Source organism: Bombyx mori, chromosome 16 (assembly GCF_030269925.1).
Source record: "Bombyx mori chromosome 16, ASM3026992v2".
Classification (NCBI taxonomy): Eukaryota; Metazoa; Arthropoda; class Insecta; order Lepidoptera; family Bombycidae; genus Bombyx; species Bombyx mori.
The window spans coordinates 11,397,103-11,418,379 of record NC_085122.1 but is presented as its reverse complement, the minus strand read 5'-3'; the positions used below and the strand labels follow the sequence as shown (position 1 = coordinate 11,418,379).

Genomic DNA, 21,277 nt, shown 5'->3' with positions numbered 1-21,277 from the left:
AGAAATCATTAATTTGACATTGATAAACGACCTTGTTTTAAATTAATTCAATTGGCGCACAATCAAATTAGTTATTTATTTAAATGTCAAATTAGTGATTTTTTTTGTTCACGATTAAAGGCAAGCCGACGACAAGGGAATTTGTGGGTTGAATCGTAAATCTTTAAGAATAACTGACCGTAGAGCTAAACTATACATGATAGAGCAATCGGATGATGGCCAACCACACTTCCCAAACCGTCCACTGGTGGTAGGACCTCTTGTGAGTCCGCACGGGTAGATACCGCCGCCCTGCCTATTTCTGCCGTGAAGCAGTAATGCGTTTCGGTTTGAAGGGTGGGGCAGCCGTTGTAACTATACCGAGACCTTAGAACTTATATCTCAAGGTGGGTGACGCGTTTACGTTGTAGATGTTCATGGGCTCTAGTAACCACTTAAAACCAGGTGGGCTGTGAGCTCGTCCACCCAACTAAGCAATAAAATAAAAACCAGAGAACCAAATGATCCAACGAAATATACACAAAGATATTATAGTCTTCATGAGAAGTAAAAAAAAACAAACGGTTTATTCAATAATCAGGAAAGCAGTGTTGAGCAACTGGTTTGTTGACATTTGTTAATAAAACTAGAAATAAAAGAATTAATATTCGTAATGATGTTTGAGTCTTTAGAACGGTGTACTTAACGAATAGAATTTTATTGATACAGTTTTGAAGAATAGATATTATCGAGTATAGAACCAGATAGGTTTTTTCAAAGGTGAATATTAATTTAGGGATAATATGAAAATATAGTTAACGTTAGATATGTACACAGATTAAGTTTTATTGATACTAAGAGACTATTTTTTTTGCATTGTCTACAGTTTATTTCTCTCTCTTTCCCTAGTTTTTCACGGCAGAAATAGGTAGGGTGGTGGTACCTACCCGTGCGGACTCACAAGAGGTCTGTCTTGATCTACCCTCGGTTTTTCGTGCTATTTTTGCTATGGACGACTGAAAATATCTTCTCCTATGATGGATCGTATCAGCACCAATGTCACTGTTTAATGATTTAAATGAAGTATTTATTGAAATAGGCAGTTAACGCTATTTTTTCTCAATACATCATCGTAACAAATTCGTTTAGTTGTTCTGGTGATTAGCTAGAACTAATGCGTAGCCAAACAACGGGTTTTTAAGATCGATTCTTTACCATGTTTCTCTTTATAAATTCGTATTTCTTCTTCTTTGTCTCCACCTTATCCCACTAGGTGGGGTCGGCACAGAGATTCTTTCTATTCCATTCTGTTCTATCAGCCGTCATCTCAACACACATTCCTCTCTCTCTCTCTCATATCGTCATTCACACACTCCATCCATGTCTTCTTCGGTCGACCTCTTCCCCCCTCTACCTTGCACTACCATTTCCATACATCCCCTAGTTACATGCATCTCCTCTCTACGCATCACATGTCCATACCACGCTAACCGTTTGATTATACTGTAAATTATAAATTCGTCTTTATATACTTACTAGTTGACCCGGTAGACTTCGTAGAGCCTCAGTCGATAAATAAAAAACCTAAACTTTTGTATTAAATGAACTTAAAACAAACAAAAGGAATCCGTCCGACGGGGGACACATCAAAGGAAAAACAAAATTGTTTTTTTTTCAAACCGGTCATTTTCATATTCGTCTACCTTTTAAACCTTCTCTGGACTTCCACAAATAATTCAAGACCAAAATTAGCCAAATCGGTTCAACCGTTCTCGAGTTTTAGCGAGACTAACGAACAGCAATTCATTTTTATATATAAAGTATATAGATATACAGTTATACGGAACCATAGATGGGAATTAACCAAACTGACATAATTTTTGGATTGGGAAAGATGATGATCGCATGACATGCGACAGACATACCATTTCGAAATATATGCCCAATTTACCATTATTTAAACATAGCTTCTTTATAAAGTCCTGCGCCAGAATATTTTGTAACTATAATGTCTCTAGGGTATCACTATAGTCCAGACGGCTGGCCGATCCTTCGGCTGGTCGTAGGACCGTTGAGGCGATTCGCCCAGTCCTTGTGGATTGGGTGAATCGTGACAGAGGACGCCTCACTTTCCGGCTCATGCAGGTGCTCACTGGGCATGGTTGTTTCGGTGAGTTCCTGCACCGGATCACAGCCGAGCTGACGGCAGAGTGCCACCATTGTGGTTGCGACCTGGACACGGCAGAGCATACGCTCGTCGCCTGCCCCGCATGGGAGGGGTGGCGCCGTGTCCTCGTCGCAAAAATAGGAACCGACTTGTCGTTGCTCAGTGTTGTGGCATCGATGCTCGGCGACGACGAGTCGTGGAAGGCGATGCTCGACTTCTGCGAGTCCACCATCTCGCAGAAGGAGGCGGCGGGGCGCGTGAGAGACGCACAATCCCGCCGCTGTCGAGCGGGGGCCAGGGAGGCGGATCTCGCCCAAGCCCTGGCCCTCTAAGTGTTTCGGGTCCCCCTCACATGTCGGTCTGGGGACCGGCGAGGGGGGCCTAAGAAGACGACGTGCAAGCTGCTCTGCACGCGTTTTACGCAAGAGCATCCGGGTGATGGAAGGCCGGCTATCCTCGACCCACGCTGGTTCTGGCCCAGCGGGGTATTCCGTAGGGTAACCCACTCTAACCGGCGCCAACTAGGCGGGCTTCGGACAGTCTGCCGACCGAGAGGGCTGGTGGTCGTGGCGCCGACGACCGCCAGTCCGGCGTCCTGAGGGGCAGGGTGATGGGAGAGATGTGCTCCGACATACCCCGCCCAGTATCCCCAGAAAAGGGCGGAAGTCCGGCGATTTCCTCCTGACCAAAAAAAAAAAAAAAGGGTATCACTATAAGCGCTTTGGCGTTTAGTAGAGGGCTTTGATGTTTCGCGCTGAATTGAGGAGGGCTGGTTTTGAACGGCATAAGCTCGTATTTTATAGTTATAAATAGACATGCTTCAACAAAAACCGACTTCAAATAGAAAAAAAAATTGTTCCAAAACAAATTAATATACACTAAAAACAATAATCATTGAAATCGGTTGGCGTGATATTGAGTTATTCATCTATTTGTCGCGCACGTACTTAATGCAAATTTAAGACTTATATGATTTTCTCATGGATACCATTATCAGAACTGGACTCAATTGAAATGGGACCACACGGAAAGCGTCAGCTTTCTAATAAAAGAAGAATCATCAAAATCGATTCACCCAGTCAAAAGTTATGAGGTAACAAACATAAAAAAAACATACAGTCGAATTGAGAACCTTTTTTGAAGTCGGTAAAAATCGGATGATACGAATAAATTTGTAATAAGCCGAAGCCAAAAAAGGAGGAAGTTTTCTATACTCGACTGTTTTTTAGGTAATAATATGTAATAGTAGATCATCCTAGTATGTAGAAGATAATTAGAACGACCATTAATGTCGTGAAATCAAATCAAATCAGTGCAATCCAACAACTCCATTTTAAATCGTATTTTAGACTCTAATTTTTGGGACGTTTCAATAATAATAATCTATATATATAAAAATGAATTGGTGTTCGTTAGTCTCGCTAAAACTCGAGAACGGCTGGACCGATTTGGCTAATTTTTGTTTTGAATTATTTGTGGAAGTCTAGAGAAGGTTTAAAAGGTAGAAAAATATGAAAATGCTCGGAATTAAATAAAAATAACAATTTTGTTTTTCCTTTGATGTGTCCCCCATCGGATGGATTCCTTTTGTTTGTTTTAAGTTTATTTTATACAAAAGTTTTGGTCTTTTGTTTATCGATTGAGGCACTACGAAGTCTGCCGGGTCAGCTAGTATTTAATATATATATTTTGAACAACAGCTGTTAGAAGAAACACGACAATAAGGATTTTTTCACTGGTGGTAGGACCTCTTGGGAGTCCGCACGGGTAGGTACCACCACCCCGCCTATTTCCGCCGTGAAGTAGTAATGCGTTTCGGTTCGAAGGGTGGGGTAGCCGTTGTAACTATACTGAGACCTTAGAACTTGTATCTCGAGGTGGGTGGCGCAATTACGTTGTAGATGTCTATGGGCTCCAGTAACCACTTAACACCAGGTGGGCTGTGAGCTCGTCCATCCATCTAAGCAATAAATAAAATAAAACATACTGATTACAAGGGCACTACTTATTTCATGTTGAAATCTCTTCCAGTAGGCTCAAATGAATGTTACTAAAATTAATAAAAGAACTGTATGTTCTTTTTTTGTGATTTTATCGTACGATCATTGTAATTCAATTCCGCTACAAATACGCGAGACATTAGTGGAACGCTGCATTCAGCATTCGAGCATTATATTTTCAAGTTCGCTAATACAATCTTCTTGAATGCGAATATATTCGATTTAAATATTTTACTTTAAATAATTATTTAAGATCGCGTAGTCATTGTGAATGTGATATGTTTTTGTGATTCTTTATTTTTCTTTACTTATTTATCAGAGGTGAGTACTGAATGAATTATTATAAATTTTATTATAATTTAAATGTAGTGCGACCCGACAATATATTTTTATTCAAATATATATTTCTCGTAAATAAAAATTTGAAATAGTACAGTAATGTCTGAAAATATAGCTAATGTTAATAGCTTGGATGTTAATTTGAATATTATTTATAGATTATGTAAGTTATCACATACTTATATAAATAACCAAGTGAATTTATAATAATTGGGCGTCTGATTTTATGGAACAATGTCATTGCTTCATTGTAGAAATTGTAAGTAAATACATACTTACATTACAATAATTATAATTATTATACTTGCTGCAATTTGGTAACTGTGCTTACTGTAATAAAAAAATTAGAAAAACTGGTATTTGCGTGTTGGATAGAGCATCGCATTAAAGTAGACTATAAGTTTTTACTGGTGGTAGGACCTCTTGTGAGTCCGCACGGGTACCACCACCCTGCCTATTTCTGCCGTGAAGCAGTAATGCGTTTCGGTTTAAAGGGTGGGACAGCCGTTGTAACTATACTGAGACCTTAGAATTTACATCTCAAGGTGGGCGGCGGCATTTACGTTGTAGATGTCTATGGGCTCCAATAACCACTTAACACCAGGTGGGCTGTGAGCTCGTCCACCTATTTAATCAACACACAACACACATCTGTGGGGCGGCGTGCTTTGCACACTTGCCCACAGTAGGAAGCCCGGTGATGGTAGACCGCGTTCCCCCGACCGCTCCGGGGGAAGATGTAACGCGGCGCCATCAAGGCGGGCTCTCGGCCCGCTGACTGAGGGAACCGGTGGTCGTGTCGCCGGCGGTCGCCGGTCCGGTGCCTGTGGGACGGCGGGATGGACGTAATATGCTCTGCGTAAACCCTGTCCCGCCGTCTCAACAGCCCCGACTGGGCTCCGGTCCGGTCCAGGGTAGGGCGCCGGCTGTGACCGACAGGAGTTTTTAGTGAGGTTCAACTCCCACATGCCCCACCTGCCGCGCGGGTGGGGATCCGTCGATTTTCTCCTGTGGACAAAAAAGAACCTCACAATGGGTAGTCACTTATTTTCCTGTTCAATACCCATTTACAATAATTACCTGCAAAAAAAAACCAGACAACGGGAGTCGTTGTATTGGATAAAGATCTTTTGTTAATTTGCTGTTTTTAAAAAAAGAGTAAGTGACCTCGTAATTTGCATTAATTTATTTCAAGTAATAATTACGATTTAGACGTGGAAGTTGTACGTTTGATAATTAAAATTTAAACTAAATATAATTAAAAAAAATGTATAAAAATGTTACAATGATGTGAATTTTTATGTAATAAATATAATTACCATAATTTTTTTTTTGGGGTGTGCCGTCAGTTCCTTATAAATAAACGATTCTGGTAAGAACTGATTGATGATTATTTTGGTTAATGTTTTTGTTCCAAATGAAAAAAAAACTCGAAATCATAATTTCATAATCATAAGACCTCAGCGGCCTCGGAGAACTAAATCTCTTCCAAAACGACTGTCATGGAAGGTCGTGGGACCCAACCATATGTATTTTTCCAAGAAAGCCTCAAGACCACGAGGCCACAACCCGTTAAAATAATGTCTGCGAATGGTTCAAAGGAATCTGTCGAAATAAACTCAGCGGGCAAAAATTATAAAAAAAAAATGAAGTCGTCGTGGCCTAAAGGATAAGACGTCCGGTGCATTCGTAGCGATGCAACGGTGATCGAATCCCGCAGGCGGGTACCAATTTTTCTATGAAATACGTACTTAACAATTGTTCACGATTGACTTCCACGGTGAAGGAATAGCATCGTGTAATAAAAATCAAACCCGCAAAATTATAATTTGCGTAAATACTGGTGGTAGGACCTCTTGTGAGTCCGCACGGGTAGGTACCACCGTCCCGCCTATTTCTGCCGTGAAGCAGTAATGCGTTTCGGTTTGAAGGGTGGGGCAGCCGTTGTAACTATATTGAGACCTTAGAACTTCTATCTCAAGGTGTGTGGCGCATTTACGTTGTAGACGTCGATGGATTCCAGTAACCACTTAACACCAGGTGGGCTGTGAGCTCGTCCACAGATCTAGGCAATAAAAAAAAGAAAAAAAAGGGCATGTCGTTTCTATCGTTTAATAATCCTATCTAATACGTCCGTCTAATCCTAAATGTTTTCTTTACGTTTGTATTTAATTTCAATAATAATTATGATTAGTAATTCTCAAAAAGAAAAAAAAAACGTGCGTGTGTTAATTATAATTAAATAAATCGTTAATATTATTGTAAATCAGAGCAAGATATTCTACGAAAGAAACTGTTCGGAAAATATCCGGAGATTATTTTTCATACAATTCGCGATAATCATAACGTAAAGTGGCTTATTCATGTTTCATTTTTGTACAATAAAAACTTATATTACCCCTATGAATAAATAAATTTATTCGTAGTTTTATTTTTTATTTTTTTTATTGTTTAGATGGGTGATCGAGCTTACAGTCCACCTGGTGTTACTGGAGCCCATAGACATCCACAACGTAAATGCGCCACCCACCTTGAGATATAAGTTCTAAGGTCTCAACTATAGTTACAACGGCTGCCCCATCCTTCAAACCGAAACGCATTACTGCATCACGGCACAAATAGGCAGGGTGGTGGTACCTACCCGTGCGGACTCACAAGAGGTCCTACCACCAGTAATGAACCGATTATATAAATAATAATAATATAAATTACCCGAATGAATGTCATCTTATAGCAATGTACAATAACGCAATTAGTACGTGTTCATAATAGCGTTTGACAAACCACGCGGTATACTCATTAGATGTACTGTAATTACGGTAATGGCATCTTATTTTTCCGTGATTACGGAGTAGGCTAATCATATTAGCGATTATCTAGTTAACATCTTCCGCGAGCTCTGCTATTAGGTTGTTATTAGAATGTCGTAGCGTTAGTTAAAATTTTTATTGATCACTAGCGGCCCGCTCCGGCTCCGTTCGGGTCTTTAACAAAAATTTAAACGATATTCGACGTTGTTTTATTTTTTAAAATAAAAGAACACTTATTGCGGCATAGCTATAATAGTTAGACATATGCTGTCGTGACAATTTTTGTAAATAATAATGTGTTTTACAAACCCGTAGTACATTATTTTATTCTAAAATCAATAGTTCTGTAGGGCATGCGATGTAAAGAATATTTTAGGTAATCTTTACACCTTGGGTTACATTATTGGAGTTTTAATACGGATCCTGAATTTTTTTCTAAAAAAGAATATAGCCTATGTCACTCGGGAATAGTGTAGCTTCCAAAAAGTAAATTAATTTTTCAAATCGGTTCAGTAGTTTTGGAGCCTATTTAATACAAACAAACAAACAAATCTTTCCTTAGTTTTCCTGAGAGCCCGGGTTCCGGTTAGGACCAGTGTTAGAAAACTCTCTCAAGTTCAGCTTGAGTTCACCTATGCGAGATTAATTGAAATAGCCTCTTAGGATACCGAAGATTAGGTAGGGGAAAAAATTCGAATCATATTATTGATCAGATGGACCGTGCGATCGCCTGTCTACATATAAACAACGAACCAGTACAAGTGTAAGTAGTAGGCAACATAATATCTAACTTCGACCAACTAACTCCTGACGATTCCGATCTCTACAATTGTCACAAATTCACTATTTAATATCTTTCACAGAAGATGGCGGTCAAGCCTATGTCAATTCAGAAGGAGTACGAGAAGCATCCGGACATCACTCCTGAGGACATAAAGAACCTTCGAGAATGGCTCAACAATCAGCCCCATTTACCGGGAGATTTGATATCAGGTACAAAAATTCGAATGGCTAGATAGTATGACTCGATTCTTTTTTTTTCAGCAATGCTAAGGGCAGAGCCAAGCCGCTGCCTACCATTTAATACTATCCACAAACCTCATTTCATGAATATTAACATAATGGTATCTTTATGATATGGTTAGTACAGGTACAGTACTAAAGTTACCAAGTGTCTAAAAGCAATTAACGCTGTAGTAAAATTAGGAGGCGAACTATAGTCGCCAGCGCCAATTGAAATATAAATGCTTATTACGGCAATTGTGTGACGATCATACTCGAACTCTTCAAGGGTAAGTGCTCTTGGACTTTAGCACTTTACAAGTGTTTGTTCAACACTAACAAACAGTGCTAGGGAATTCCAATGACCCTGAAATACATATATTTATTTGTTTGTTTTTCTATTATATATTTTCTATTCGATTCGTTAGAATTGAATGCAGGCTGTAAGTAGCCATTCTTTGAACTGACGCAGTTGTAACTTAGGTAATCTATCTATCTGTATATATAAAAGTGAATTGCTGATCGTTAGTCTCGTTAAAACTCGAGAGCGGCTGGACTGATTTGGCTAATTTTGCTCTTAAATTATTTGTGGAAGTCCAGAGAAGGTTTAAAAGGTGAATAAACATGAAAATGCTCGGAATTAAATAAAAATAACAATTTTTTTTTTTTTTATGTATCCCCCGTCGGACGCATTCCTTTTGTTTGTTTTAAGGTTATTTTATACAAAAGCTTAGGTCTTTTATTTATCGATTGAGGCACTACGAAGTCTGCCGGGTCAGCTAGTGTATAATATTATCTTTATTTAATTAGTCTCACCCACAAAACTGTAATATTTTTGGGTTGGACGGATAGAGGCTGGTCTAGAGACCTTGTCATTTAGACCATCGGCTAGGACGTACAGCCAAACTCAAGGATTTAACATGGAGGGAGCTAATGGCATGATAAAACACAAGAGTTAATTTTCAGATGTTGATCTGCTTATCGCGTACCATTGCTGTGAGAAGAGCATGGAGGTTTCGAAGCAAGTTATAGACTTGCACTACACTTTGAAGTCCCTCATCTTCAGTGACCGATTGTTTGACAAGAAAGTCGAGTTCTCATTGGACATTGCGTGAGTACGGCCTATTAACTGGTCTCAATAATTTTAATATATGGGTGTTTCTCGAAAAAGACAAGATGTTGTGATTTTTAGTGAAGATTTTTATTTTATTTTATTTTTATTTATTTATTTATGTACACACAGAAAACAAGACACAGTACAGAGTAATAGGAAAATTATGTACAAAGGCACTGCTTATTTCTTTGACTGAAATCTCTTCCAGCAGACCAGCGAGAGGATAATGAGAATAATAATAAAAAGTGATAAGTGTGTGTAGAACAAATATCACATAACTAAAATATTGTTATTTTGATATGATTTTGATATACAACATGAGAAGATAATACTAAGATGGAATGTAAACGAATATTTTGGTGGTGGTAGGGCGTTTTGTGAGCGCACACCGTGACGCAACCGTGATATTTCTGCCGCAAAGCAATCAGATTATACTATAAAATCGACATGCAGACGTCATGTCTAAAAATATATTCCAATTGTGATATATATATCTATATAACAAATAAATCTCCATCAAAAACTTACAATTAACCGGTATAAATCAAAGTGGTATTTAAATATTATATATTTTTCGGTTATTTCTTGTCAGTTCGTGCAATATGTATTCGCGCAATCCGATTGAGTTGAGACTTTCTACAAATGTTCTTCGTTCATCAAAGATGTGTTGTTATGTGATAGTATCATGATCCTACTACAGATGGCGATTCAATAAATCTGTTTATCACAAATGTATATTCTGTCGAAAGCATAGAGGGTAGAGTTAAGGAGCATTATCTTGTATAAGGGACTAGTTGAAAAAGTGTCGCAAGTCTAGTTAAAAAAGTGTAGCAGTTTTAAAGAGAGTGAATTGTGGTAGTTTATTGCACTGTTTTTCAAATATTTCCACTTGATACTATGGCGCCCCCTTAATTTGCTCCCTTTCATTATTACTACTACTACTACTACTACTACTACTGAGCTGGCGCTATGAACCCGAAGTGGGTCTTGGCCTCCGACAATAAGCTTTGCCATTCATCCCAGCGCTGCGCAACAAATTGCCAGTCCGACACTTGGAGCTCACGTAAATTTCCTTCTACAGCGTCAGACCAGCGGTACTTGGGCCTCCCTACGGGGCGGCGTCCCTCCGGTACACCCGCGTACACCCCTTTCACAGCCCAATCCTGCTCCATACGTACTACATGCCCGAGCCATTCGAGCTTCCGTGCCTTCATCTCCCCCAGAATATTTGGCTCACCAAAAAGCCTCTCAACATCCTTATTTTTCCGAACGTGCCAAGAACCGTCTTTTCCCTTTCATTGGACACTTTTTATTAAACTGACTGGTAGCTGACTGGTATGCCTTGCTTCTATCCTTCCTACTCAAAACACACTACGACGTGTGATCGGGCATCACTTAGAGTTGATAAACGTTCAAAATTTACCCAAGCTTTGAATCTTCTCAGAAAAACATAACACCGAGATATGAATTATTATTAATGTAACTATAGTGAGCCCTTAGAACTCATATCTTAATGTGGGTTGCGGCATTTGCGGCATTTACGTTGTAGATGACTATGGGCTCTCGTAACCACTTAGCACCAGGTGGTATGTGAAGCTCGTCCACAAATCTATGAAAAAAAAATCTTTCACAGACATGACTCCGAAATTATTATTATTATTATTATTATTTTTTATTGCTTAGATGGATGGACGATCTCACAGCCCACCTGGTGTTAAGTGGTTACTGGAACCCATAGACATCTACAACGTAAATGCGCCACCCACCTCGAGATATAAGTTCTAAGATCTCAGGTATAGTTACAACGGCTACCGCATCCTTCGAACCGAAACGCATTACTGCTTCACGGCGGAAATAGGCGGGGTGGTGGTACCTACCCGTGCGGACTCCCAAGAGGTCCTACCACCAGTGATTACGCAAATTATAATTTTGCGGGTTTGATTTTTACACGATGTTATTCCTTCACCGTGGAAGTCAATCGTGAACATTTGTTGAGTACGTATTTCATTAGAAAAATTGGTACCTGCCTGTGGGATTCGAACACCGGTGCATCGCTTCAACACGAATGCACCGAACGTCTTATCCGTTAGGCCACAACGACTTCAGAAATCGAACCTTGGACATCATGCTTCGGTAGCTTTTTCATATATATTTTTTTAATAATAGCTTGGGGAAAATTTTTCTTCGCATTTTTTAAGAGTATTCACAAAAAAAATAATAGTTTATTTACATTTAACTAAAGTATGTAGGTACGATTTTTTTTGATAACTTTTTGCCATCTTGTAGGTAGGGACATGATTCCATTGCTATACCTAGAAGTTTTGAGGCTTCTGATCAAAATACCGCGACAATTGGTTTTGGCAGTCCTCTTGTGATGTTAACCTGACACTGCCTAAAGAATTCTGAAGAGACCGAAACAGGTGGAAATCTGAAGGTGCAAGGTCAGGACTATACGGCGGATGCATTAACACCTCTCAGCCAAGCTCTCTTAATTTTTGCTGAGTGGCTAAAGATGTGTGAGGTCTAGCGTTATTATGATGAAAAACCCTTCTGTTGATTAATTCCGGCCACTTTCTCTCAACTTCTAGCTTTAATCTCATCAGTTGTTCGCAGTAGAGTTCAGAATCGATGGTTCGGTCTGGTGGTAGCAGCTCATAATGAATAATGCCCTTCCAATCCCACCAATCACTTGTTACGAGTTAGCCCGGGTTTTGCCACAGACTGTGAAGCCTGACCGGACTTTGACCATGACCTTTTTCGCACGTTCTTGTCGTACGTGATCTACTTTTCATCACCAGTTATCAGCTTCTTCAAAAATGGTTCGGTTTCATTACGTCGTAATAAATAATCACAAATGAGTACACGGTTCATTAGGTTTCTTTCAGTGAGCTCGTGAGGTAAAAATATCGAGCTTTTTTGTGTACCCGGTTTTTTTCAAATGCGCCAAAACTGTTTTGTGGTCAATACCCAGTTCTTCAGCTACGTCGTAACTACTGATATGCGGATCTTGCTCCAATTTTTCAAAAATGGCATCCATTTTATCCGTAATAAGACGACCAGAGCGACGTGCATCTTTGACATCAAAATTTCCCCATTGAAAGATATTAAAGGTTTTATTTAACTACAGGTTGAACATTAGGTCCATAAACATAGAAAATTTTTTTCGCGGCTTGCTTGCATTTTTACCTTTTTTGTAGTAAAATTTTAAAATGTATCGAAATTCTTCATTAAATTCACTCATCTTGACCGTACGAAAAATAAATAAAAATCACACATTTTCCTAACGTGAATTTGGAATTATCTTCTTTAAAATTTATACTTCTAATCATACCAAAACTAGTCAGATAAAAAGAGAATAAATAGCCAAAGAGTTTTATTACAAGTTCATACATACTATAATCCGAAAAGACTTTTTCCCCAACCTATTATTTTAAAGTTTTTCCTAGACTTCAAACCGGTTTTGACGCAAAACTAGACAGGACATTTGATTAAAACACACAAGATATTCGTTAATCAAGGACAAATCGTGAGCGCGTGTTAAGTGGATACTTGAAATTATCACCCGCCAGACAAGAAGAAAAGGAATGAATCGATGATATATTATTTTTTGTTTTTTTCCAGACTCTTCTATCAAATCCCAGTGTTTACAACAAGAGGTTACAGAGCGATTTACTTGCGGCTCCTAGATTTTAGCCCTAAGAATTTCTTTCTAGAAGAAGTGGTAAAGAGTTTCGTCTTGATTTACGATCTGTGGCAGTATGAAGAAGGAACGTGGCCTGGGTAAGCGCGATTTAAGGCCTCAAGCGAATTGTATACAACAATGTACAAACTGTACAAAGTGCTTAAAGTTGCCGACTGAGTGTGACGTCAACATTTCAGTATCGTAGTAATAATAATAGTGGTCCCGCAGTAGTCGAAATTCGACTTTAATCAATTGAAATTTTATGTTTGAACATTATTCTGGTTCTATTGTCAAATATTTATAATTATATAATATAATCACAGATTTTCCCAAACCTCCGGTATACATAAATAATAATAAAGACAAACAATATTCATCTATTCTCAATTTGACCACAGACTTTAAACATTTACAAAAGTTTGACAATTGACAATAAATAAAGAGTATATTTATATATTATTATATATGTGTAGTGTCAAATACACGGTAGTGTGTAATGTTTTCTTTATTGATTTAATGTATCTTTTAAGCATTATTTGAAAAAAATCATTGTGCACTTCTTCTTTAAATTCTCTATAAGTGTGGAAAATTTCATACTTCTCCGTCCGCGCAATTTTCGTAAAAAGGGATACAAAGTTTTTGCTTTACGTATTAATATATAGATAGTAACATATTCCTTCTGACGGGAATATTCACATGCAACTAACTAGCATTTTATAAAGTCAAAATAATTGTCATACATCTATGTTCTAGTAATTAATTTTAAAACTACTTCTAATAGAAAATCTGTGTTAGCTCACCGGCAGTTGGCAACGTCCCCAGAAGGCTGGCAGCATTTCCCCGCGGGATAGCAATGCTAATTCTTTATTGCAAAATACGTACCAGCTTCTGGTCTCCCGAGGCCTCAAATAGTTTTTTTTTAAGGACCTTAAAAAAGCTTTTAGCAATGGACCCCAGGGGCCCAAAGTTTCTATCCCAAAAGGAACAAAAATGAAATCTTTTAATCAATGTACATGAGTGGGTTTGCATATAGTTTAAAAAATTGTGACTTTTGTTACGGTGTTAAGTGGTTACTGGAGCCCATAGACATCTACGACGTAAACCGTGCCGTCACCCACCTTCAGATATGAGTTCTAAGGTCTCATTATATGACTCATTCGGTCGTGCAGATAGTGCCCCTGTCTGTCGCACCGAGGGTCGTGGATTCGATTCCCACATCGAGCAAACATTCGTCTGATGAACAGGTTTGTTTGCTCTTTGTCTCGGTGCTTGTTACCTATATATTTAAATATATATGTAGGATTGGTAAGAACGGAACGAATGAAAAGAGTGTGGAACGGAGTGAGTGAGAGGAAACGGAAAGAAAGGGAAAAGAGAATGAGAGACAGAATTACAGAGAAAAGGAAGATGGCGAAGACAGTTAAAAAATGATTAAGGCGTTATAAAAATGTTAATTAATTTTTAATTATTATTTTAACAGAAGATTTTGGAACAGTATAAGTTTTATTTTATGCGCTGCGATCCTTATTCTACATATACTATATTATGTTAGTATGTTTATCAGTTTCTGGTACCTTTTTGTCCCTACCTATTCGCTGGTGGCCTGAGAGGCTATACCGGCTACGCTCGGACGGGTATCTGGTACCCATTACCCAGGGAATTCTAAATTGGGGCCACATGACGTATTGTTAATTTATCGGACCTTTTTATCCCGATCCTGCGGACAGAATGGAAAGCAGTCGACGTCGTCCAAAATACGCCATTTCGGGTTCTCCCAATCCACCAATGGTGCTTAGGTGCTTTTAGGTACCTCAAGCACCGGTCATCGTCGAGGGCTCGACGAGTAAATTAACCTACAGACGTAGCCCACTGAGTTTCTCGCCGGATCTTCTCAGCGGGTCGCGTTTCCGATCCGGTGGTAGATTCCGCGAAGCACGGCTCTTGCTAGAGTTCGTGTTAGCCACGTCGTCAGATTTGAGCCCCGTGAGCTCACCTACTAGTTAAGGTTACGTTAAAATAGCCTCTCAAAGCTATCAGCGTAGGTAGGAAAAAAATGACCTTTTTGATGGACTTTCAATCTGATGAAAATTATCTTGAAAGATTCCGTTACATAAAAAGATTTAAAAGATAGATAAAATTTTCAGTTTCGTGGTGATCATAGATTTGGACGGAGTTGTCCTGGGACACCTGTCGCGGCTGGATCTAATGATGTTAAAGAAACTGCTGTATTTTGTACAAGTAAGTCACCTGTTTCTCAAGTTGAAATTAATTGTTAGTTGAGTTAAGCCTTGAAAATGAAAACGCATAAATCGCACCTTTCGAATTATGGAGACCCAACCCTAAAAATTCGTTTCTTGAAAAGGTGTGTGGCGCATTTACCTTGTAGATGTCTATGGGCTCCAGTAACCACTTAACACCAGGTGGGCTGTGAGCCCGTCCTCATATCTAAAAATAAAAAAAAAATAAAAAAGTTGAATCATAATAACAAAAAGATTGTCTCGAAAACTACCGCCTTGTTATTCTATTGACTACTGTATCTCGAATTGTGTGTCCACGAAGTTGATACATTTTAAAGGAAATCATATTTTGATTCCTAGACCCTATCTTGAAGTCTGTTGATTTTTAAACTCCAAAATTTCCAGGAATGTATGCTGATTAAATTAAAGGAGGTCAACTTTATAAACGCGCCATCCTTCATGGATAAACTGATGTTAATGCTGAAACCGTTCCTCAATAAGCCGCTACTGGAGATCATCAGGATCCATTCGGTCGGAAGCGAAAAAATATACGAGACGATACCGAAAAAATATTTTCCCATCGAATCCGGAGGGGAGTTTAAAGATATGAATACTATCAAAGGTGGGTTTTCATACTTAATATTATAAAGAAGAAAGATTTGTTTGTTTGTTTGTCTTGAATAGACTCCGAAGCTACTGAACCGATTTGAAAAATTCTTTCACTGTTCGGAAGCTACACTATTCCCGAGTGACATAGGCTATATTTTATGAAAAAAATCAGGATCCTTACTAAAACTCCAATAATGTAACCCAAGGTGTAAAAAAAAATACCTAAAATATTGTTTACATCGCGTGCCCTGCGAAAACTATAGATGATAGAATAAAATAATGTACTACGACTTTGTAGAACACATTATCATTTATAATAAGTGTCGCGACAGCATATGTCTAGCTATTATAGTTTTGCCGCAATAAGTGTTCTTTTATTTAAAAAATTAAAACAACGTCAAATATTGTTCAAATTTTTGTTAAAAACCCGAGCGGAGCCGGAGTGGGCTGCTAGTTGATCTATAAATACATTCATGTGTTCTATGAACTATCATTATTCCCGTTTGCAGTATTTTGGATATAAAAAATATTCCTACCTCTGCTGCTAGCCTTTAGGAATTAGGAAAAATGGGGGCTATACCAGCGTAACTGGGCGAGTCGGTGAGCTCACGGGACTCTAACTTGACGAGTTTGCTAACCCTAGCCCTAAGAAAAGCATGGTTCGCAAAATCTACCACCGGAGTGAGAAGCTCAGTGGGCTTTTGGACAAACCAGACCTATTTGAATCTGAACGATTTAGCAGGCAAGGGTAATAAAAAAAAAAGAAACGCCAATTTTGATCCTACGTACCCTGGGATGGTAGAAGGTGGAACGTATTTCGGACTAAAAGCTGGTGGCTTTGTTTCATATATTTATGGCGTACATAGTGTGTTGATTATGGTATTCATGGACAAGTCTTTGACAACGATGTGTAGTGGTGGCTAAATGAAGCAAATTACTAAATCACCTCTTCTTTTTTCCAGAGGAATTGTGTCAGCGGCTCAAGGCAAACCAAGATTACTTCATCAGAGAGAACAAGCGGAAAGTGAACGAAAGCTTGAGACCTGGGGGCAAAGCGGTCGCCGTGGAAAGCCTCTTCGGGATCCAAGGGAGCTTCAAGAAATTAGATATAGACTAAAATTATTTAGTATACAGGCTTGGGACATAGAATGTGGCAAAATAAACGCTATGTGGTTTAGAGGATTGCATTTTATTACCTAAATGCGTAAATATAAATTACGTATGACTTTTATTACGATAATAAATAAGGACTGTGTCGCTAGCCCACTGAGTTTCTCGCCAGATCTTCTCAGTGGGTCGCAATTCTAATCCGGTAGTAGATTCAGCGAAGCACTGCTCTTGCTAGGGCTAGTGTTAGCAATTCTCTCAGGTTAAGCCCGTGAGCTCACCCACCAATCCACGCGAAGTTGGAATAGCCCCTTAGGCTACCAACGATTAGGTGGGGGAAAAAAGTGTCGGAATCGTGGTTATATTAGGTCGTAGTGGTGCCAGGAGATACATAGCATGGGGGAAAGGTGGTCGTGGATGAGAATGGCGGAGGATCGATCATTATGGCATTAAAAGGGGACGCCTGTGCCCAGCAGTGGGTATCAAATGTCTATACATATCATCATCATCATCATCATCATCAGCCTTTATCTGCCCACTGCTGGACATATAATATTATACATATACTATTTATTAATACCTGAAGCGAAAAATTCGTACCCCTTTTTACGAAAATTGCGCCTTCGGAGGAGTATGAAATTTACTTTTTATTTTTTTAATTCTTAGATCGTTGGACGAGCTCACAGTCCACCCGGTGTTAAGTGGTTACTGGAGCCCATATACATCTACAACGTAAGCCCGCCACCCACCTTGCGATATAAGTTCTAAGGTCTCAGTATAGTTACAACAGCTGCCCCACTCTTCAAACCGAAACGCATTATTGCTTCACGGCAGAAATAGGCAGGTTGGTGGTACCTACTCATGCGGACTCGCAAGAGGTCCTACCACCAGTCATTACGCAAATGATAATTTTGCGGGTTTGATTTTTGGTTTGGTTTGTTTTTTTATATTATAGAAGTATAATCGTGTTTGACGTGTTTATTGATTAGTGTTTTTTATTATGTATTTTTCATCAATTTGGTTACGATATAAATACTAGTAAAATTATGATACTTTGAGTTTGCTAAATAGAAAGAAACGAAGAGATTTTGAACCGAATTGTCAGTTTCAATGAAAAATTTACTCTTTTTGACAGCCTTAAGCGTTATCATCATCTAGCTAATCCCTCAAACGAAAACATATCCCTAAAATGTCATGGTCACTGTTTGGTTGTCTAGTGCCGGTATAATTCACCACTGATCTCGCCCAAAACACGACATTACGGATCCTCCCGATCCATTAAAAGTGCTTTTAGGTACTACAAGCACCGGTCATCGTCCTCGTTGAACACGTTGCTTGCGACGAAGGGCTCGACGAGCGAATTAGCCCATAGACACAGCCCACTGAGTTTCTCGCCGGATCTTCTCAGTGGGTCGCGTTTCAGAGCCGGTGGTAGATTCTGCGAAGCACTGCTCTTGCTAGGATCAGTTTTAGCAACAATCCGGTTTGAGCCCCAAGAGCTCACCTACATGTTAGGGCGAAGCTGAAATAGCCTCTCAAGGCTGTACACAGTCACGAACTATTGTACTTGCCAGGGGTGTCAGTTAAGGGTTGGCGCTCTGGAAGAGGGCCTGCGGAATGTAGCCGTTGCCAGACCTTCGGTCATGCCTCCACCAACTGCCACCGTGCGGTCCGCTGCGATGTGCTGGAGAGAACTTGGTAGTGGACTGCCCGAGGTCGCGGTAAGGAACACGCTGTCGTAGACAGACGGTGCGGGATCTACCGCAGGAAGGTCAGGTCGATGGGCCAAGCTAGGGTTAGAAGTTTTGCGTCATTCATCGTACTTACTTTTAACAGTATGCGTCTCTATACGTATTCAGCGCATATGTAAGGCATCCCAATAGCACCTGTACTAAAATATCAGGCTAATAGCATCAATTGTTGTCATGTGAAATAAATTATTTTCAAATCAATGCATTATTTTAATAACATTCAAACTCGACAAATTTATTTCAACGCTCCGTTGCTATTTTAAATTGTTATGTACTCGACAAATTATCCACACTTTAGGCGCCATAATTGATGTGAACTTCCTTTCGACTGCATATATAAAGCGATGTGTTTATCAAAAACCCTAGTGTTGTGGTATAATCAAAACATGAAGCTATTCGGTGTTATTTTCGCGGCTATGGTCGCTGCATTGGCTGTTGTGGTAAGCCTTATGTTATTTTAAACTGGTTAGTGTCTAGGATTTGGAATGTCCTTAGAGGGTGAGATCACGTAATAGTCGTATGCGCGACCTTTTTTTGCTCACGGGGCTCTAACTTAGAGACGTTGCTAACACTAGCCCTAGCAAGAGCAGTGCCTCGCAGATTCTACCACCGGATCGCGACCCACTGAGAAGATCCGGCGAGAAAATCAGTGGGATCAGTGTCTGAGGGTTCTATGAGGTTTAGTGATGTTAATAGTATTTTTTTTATATTCTTAATTTTAATTCGACAGAAAGTATTGTTAACGTCAATAATATAACCGTCGAGAATATTCCACAAAAGCTTAGTACTGTGTGTTTCCGCTATCTGACGATAGATGGCGTTGTACTTTCCGAGAGCTCTAGATGCTGCTAGATCCTGTAAACTGTCTGTAAACTCAGTTTAACGACGAGGCTTGTGGAGAGTATTAAGCGGTAAGCAGCGGCTTGGCTCTGCCCCTGGGTTTGCTGAAGTCCATGGGCGATGGTAACTACTTACCATCAGGTGGCCTGTATGCTCGTCTGCCTACAAGGGCAATAAAAAAAGTCTCGACAGAGGAATCGTAAAATTTCAATGTAAGGTGATTAACGGTTTTGCTTCCAACAGAGCGGGATGAGTATTGAAGGGGCACGCGCAGGGTGCAAGGGATGGTCAGGAGGATCTTCTCCATCACCACCACCGACAAGTAAGGGATTTCTTTACAAGTCTTTTGAGCCTGATCCTAATACGGACACCCAGCTTCATCCAAGTAGTTTTGTGATATGTAGGATATCTGTAGCCAAATGTTTGTGTTGAAAATAGAGAGAAAGACGATTCTTATTTGGAAAAATTGGCGAGAAAACGCAAAAACTAAAAAAACGTTTTTTTTTTGTCTTGAAGTTTGGTCGGACTCACAGCTGGTGTTAAGTGATTACCGAAGCCTATAGACGTCTACAACATAAATGCCGCCACCCACCCTGAGATATAAGTTCTAAGGTCTCAGTATAGTTACAACGGCTGCCCCACCCTTCAAACCGAAGCTGAAGTTGGTACCTGCGTGCGGGATTCGAGCATCGGTGCATCGCTAGATACGAATGCACCGGATGTCTTATCCTTTAGGCCACGACGACGTCATTTGGGGCCAAAATATTCAACAAGTTACCTATAAAACGATGATGATGTATTCAATGTCTCTTTTGGCAATGGTGGCTTCTACAGGTGCGGATACTTAACACGATCTTAGTACCTTAAGTGTTAGTGAATCTAGAACCTTCTCGAAGTTTTAGGTCAATGGACGACAAAAACGTATTACTATAAACGTATTAATTTTTTGTTTATTTATCCTTATTAAAACTTTATTTTGGTCTACGTCTAAATAATGAACTATTAGTACCGTTGACAAAAAAAATAAAATAAAATGAACTAAATAATTATTCATATCTGTACACTGACGATTGGCTAGGCACATGTAACGTCACACTTTGTATTAAAAAAGTGCAAAATCATTTCAATTCTCCTCGTAACAAATTAGTAATTAAAGTAAAATAAACACTAGAGATTATAAAAGAGATATTGGTCGTTAAAATTTAATTGGATGGTCCTTAAAACTTAATAACTAATATCCCATATGTATTTTTCTAAGCGGTCTCCGTTTGCCTACTATTATTGTTCTGCAATCAGTATATTCATTTTTAATTGTATTTTATTTGTTCTCTGTCTCCTTTTTGTTTTGCAGACAGTACACGTTAAGCATTCGGTGATGATCGAAAACGCACTGAAGACGAACGGCTGCTCATTTTACATACTGGATCCGATTAAACGTTTTAGTTGATATTATTTCGTTTTGATCATAGATGTAAGCTTTCATTCCCAATTTAAGCTTTGTGAAAAAAAAAATATAATAAACCTTAAGAGCCCTTAAGAGACTTTTCTGGCTTCACCATGATTGGAGGGTGAGCTCATTGGGCTCAGCCTGACATACGTTGCTTACAATGCTTTAAATGCGTCGTGGCCTGAAGGATAAG

The 21,277-nt window shown here is 39.3% G+C and overlaps 1 protein-coding gene across 1 annotated transcript; it reads left to right on the top strand.

Moving 5' to 3' along the window:
- The first annotated feature begins 4,235 nt into the window (after positions 1-4,235).
- LOC101746033 (clavesin-1) lies at positions 4,236-21,086 on the top strand. Its single transcript, XM_004922700.4, has 9 exons — positions 4,236-4,467; positions 8,159-8,288; positions 9,264-9,408; positions 13,033-13,191; positions 15,238-15,331; positions 15,736-15,952; positions 16,902-17,230; positions 19,457-19,959; positions 20,989-21,086. Exons 2-7 carry the CDS (start codon positions 8,162-8,164, stop codon positions 17,054-17,056), a joined length of 897 nt encoding a protein of 298 aa, XP_004922757.1. The 5' UTR covers positions 4,236-4,467; positions 8,159-8,161; the 3' UTR covers positions 17,057-17,230; positions 19,457-19,959; positions 20,989-21,086.
- The last annotated feature ends 191 nt before the right edge of the window (positions 21,087-21,277 follow it).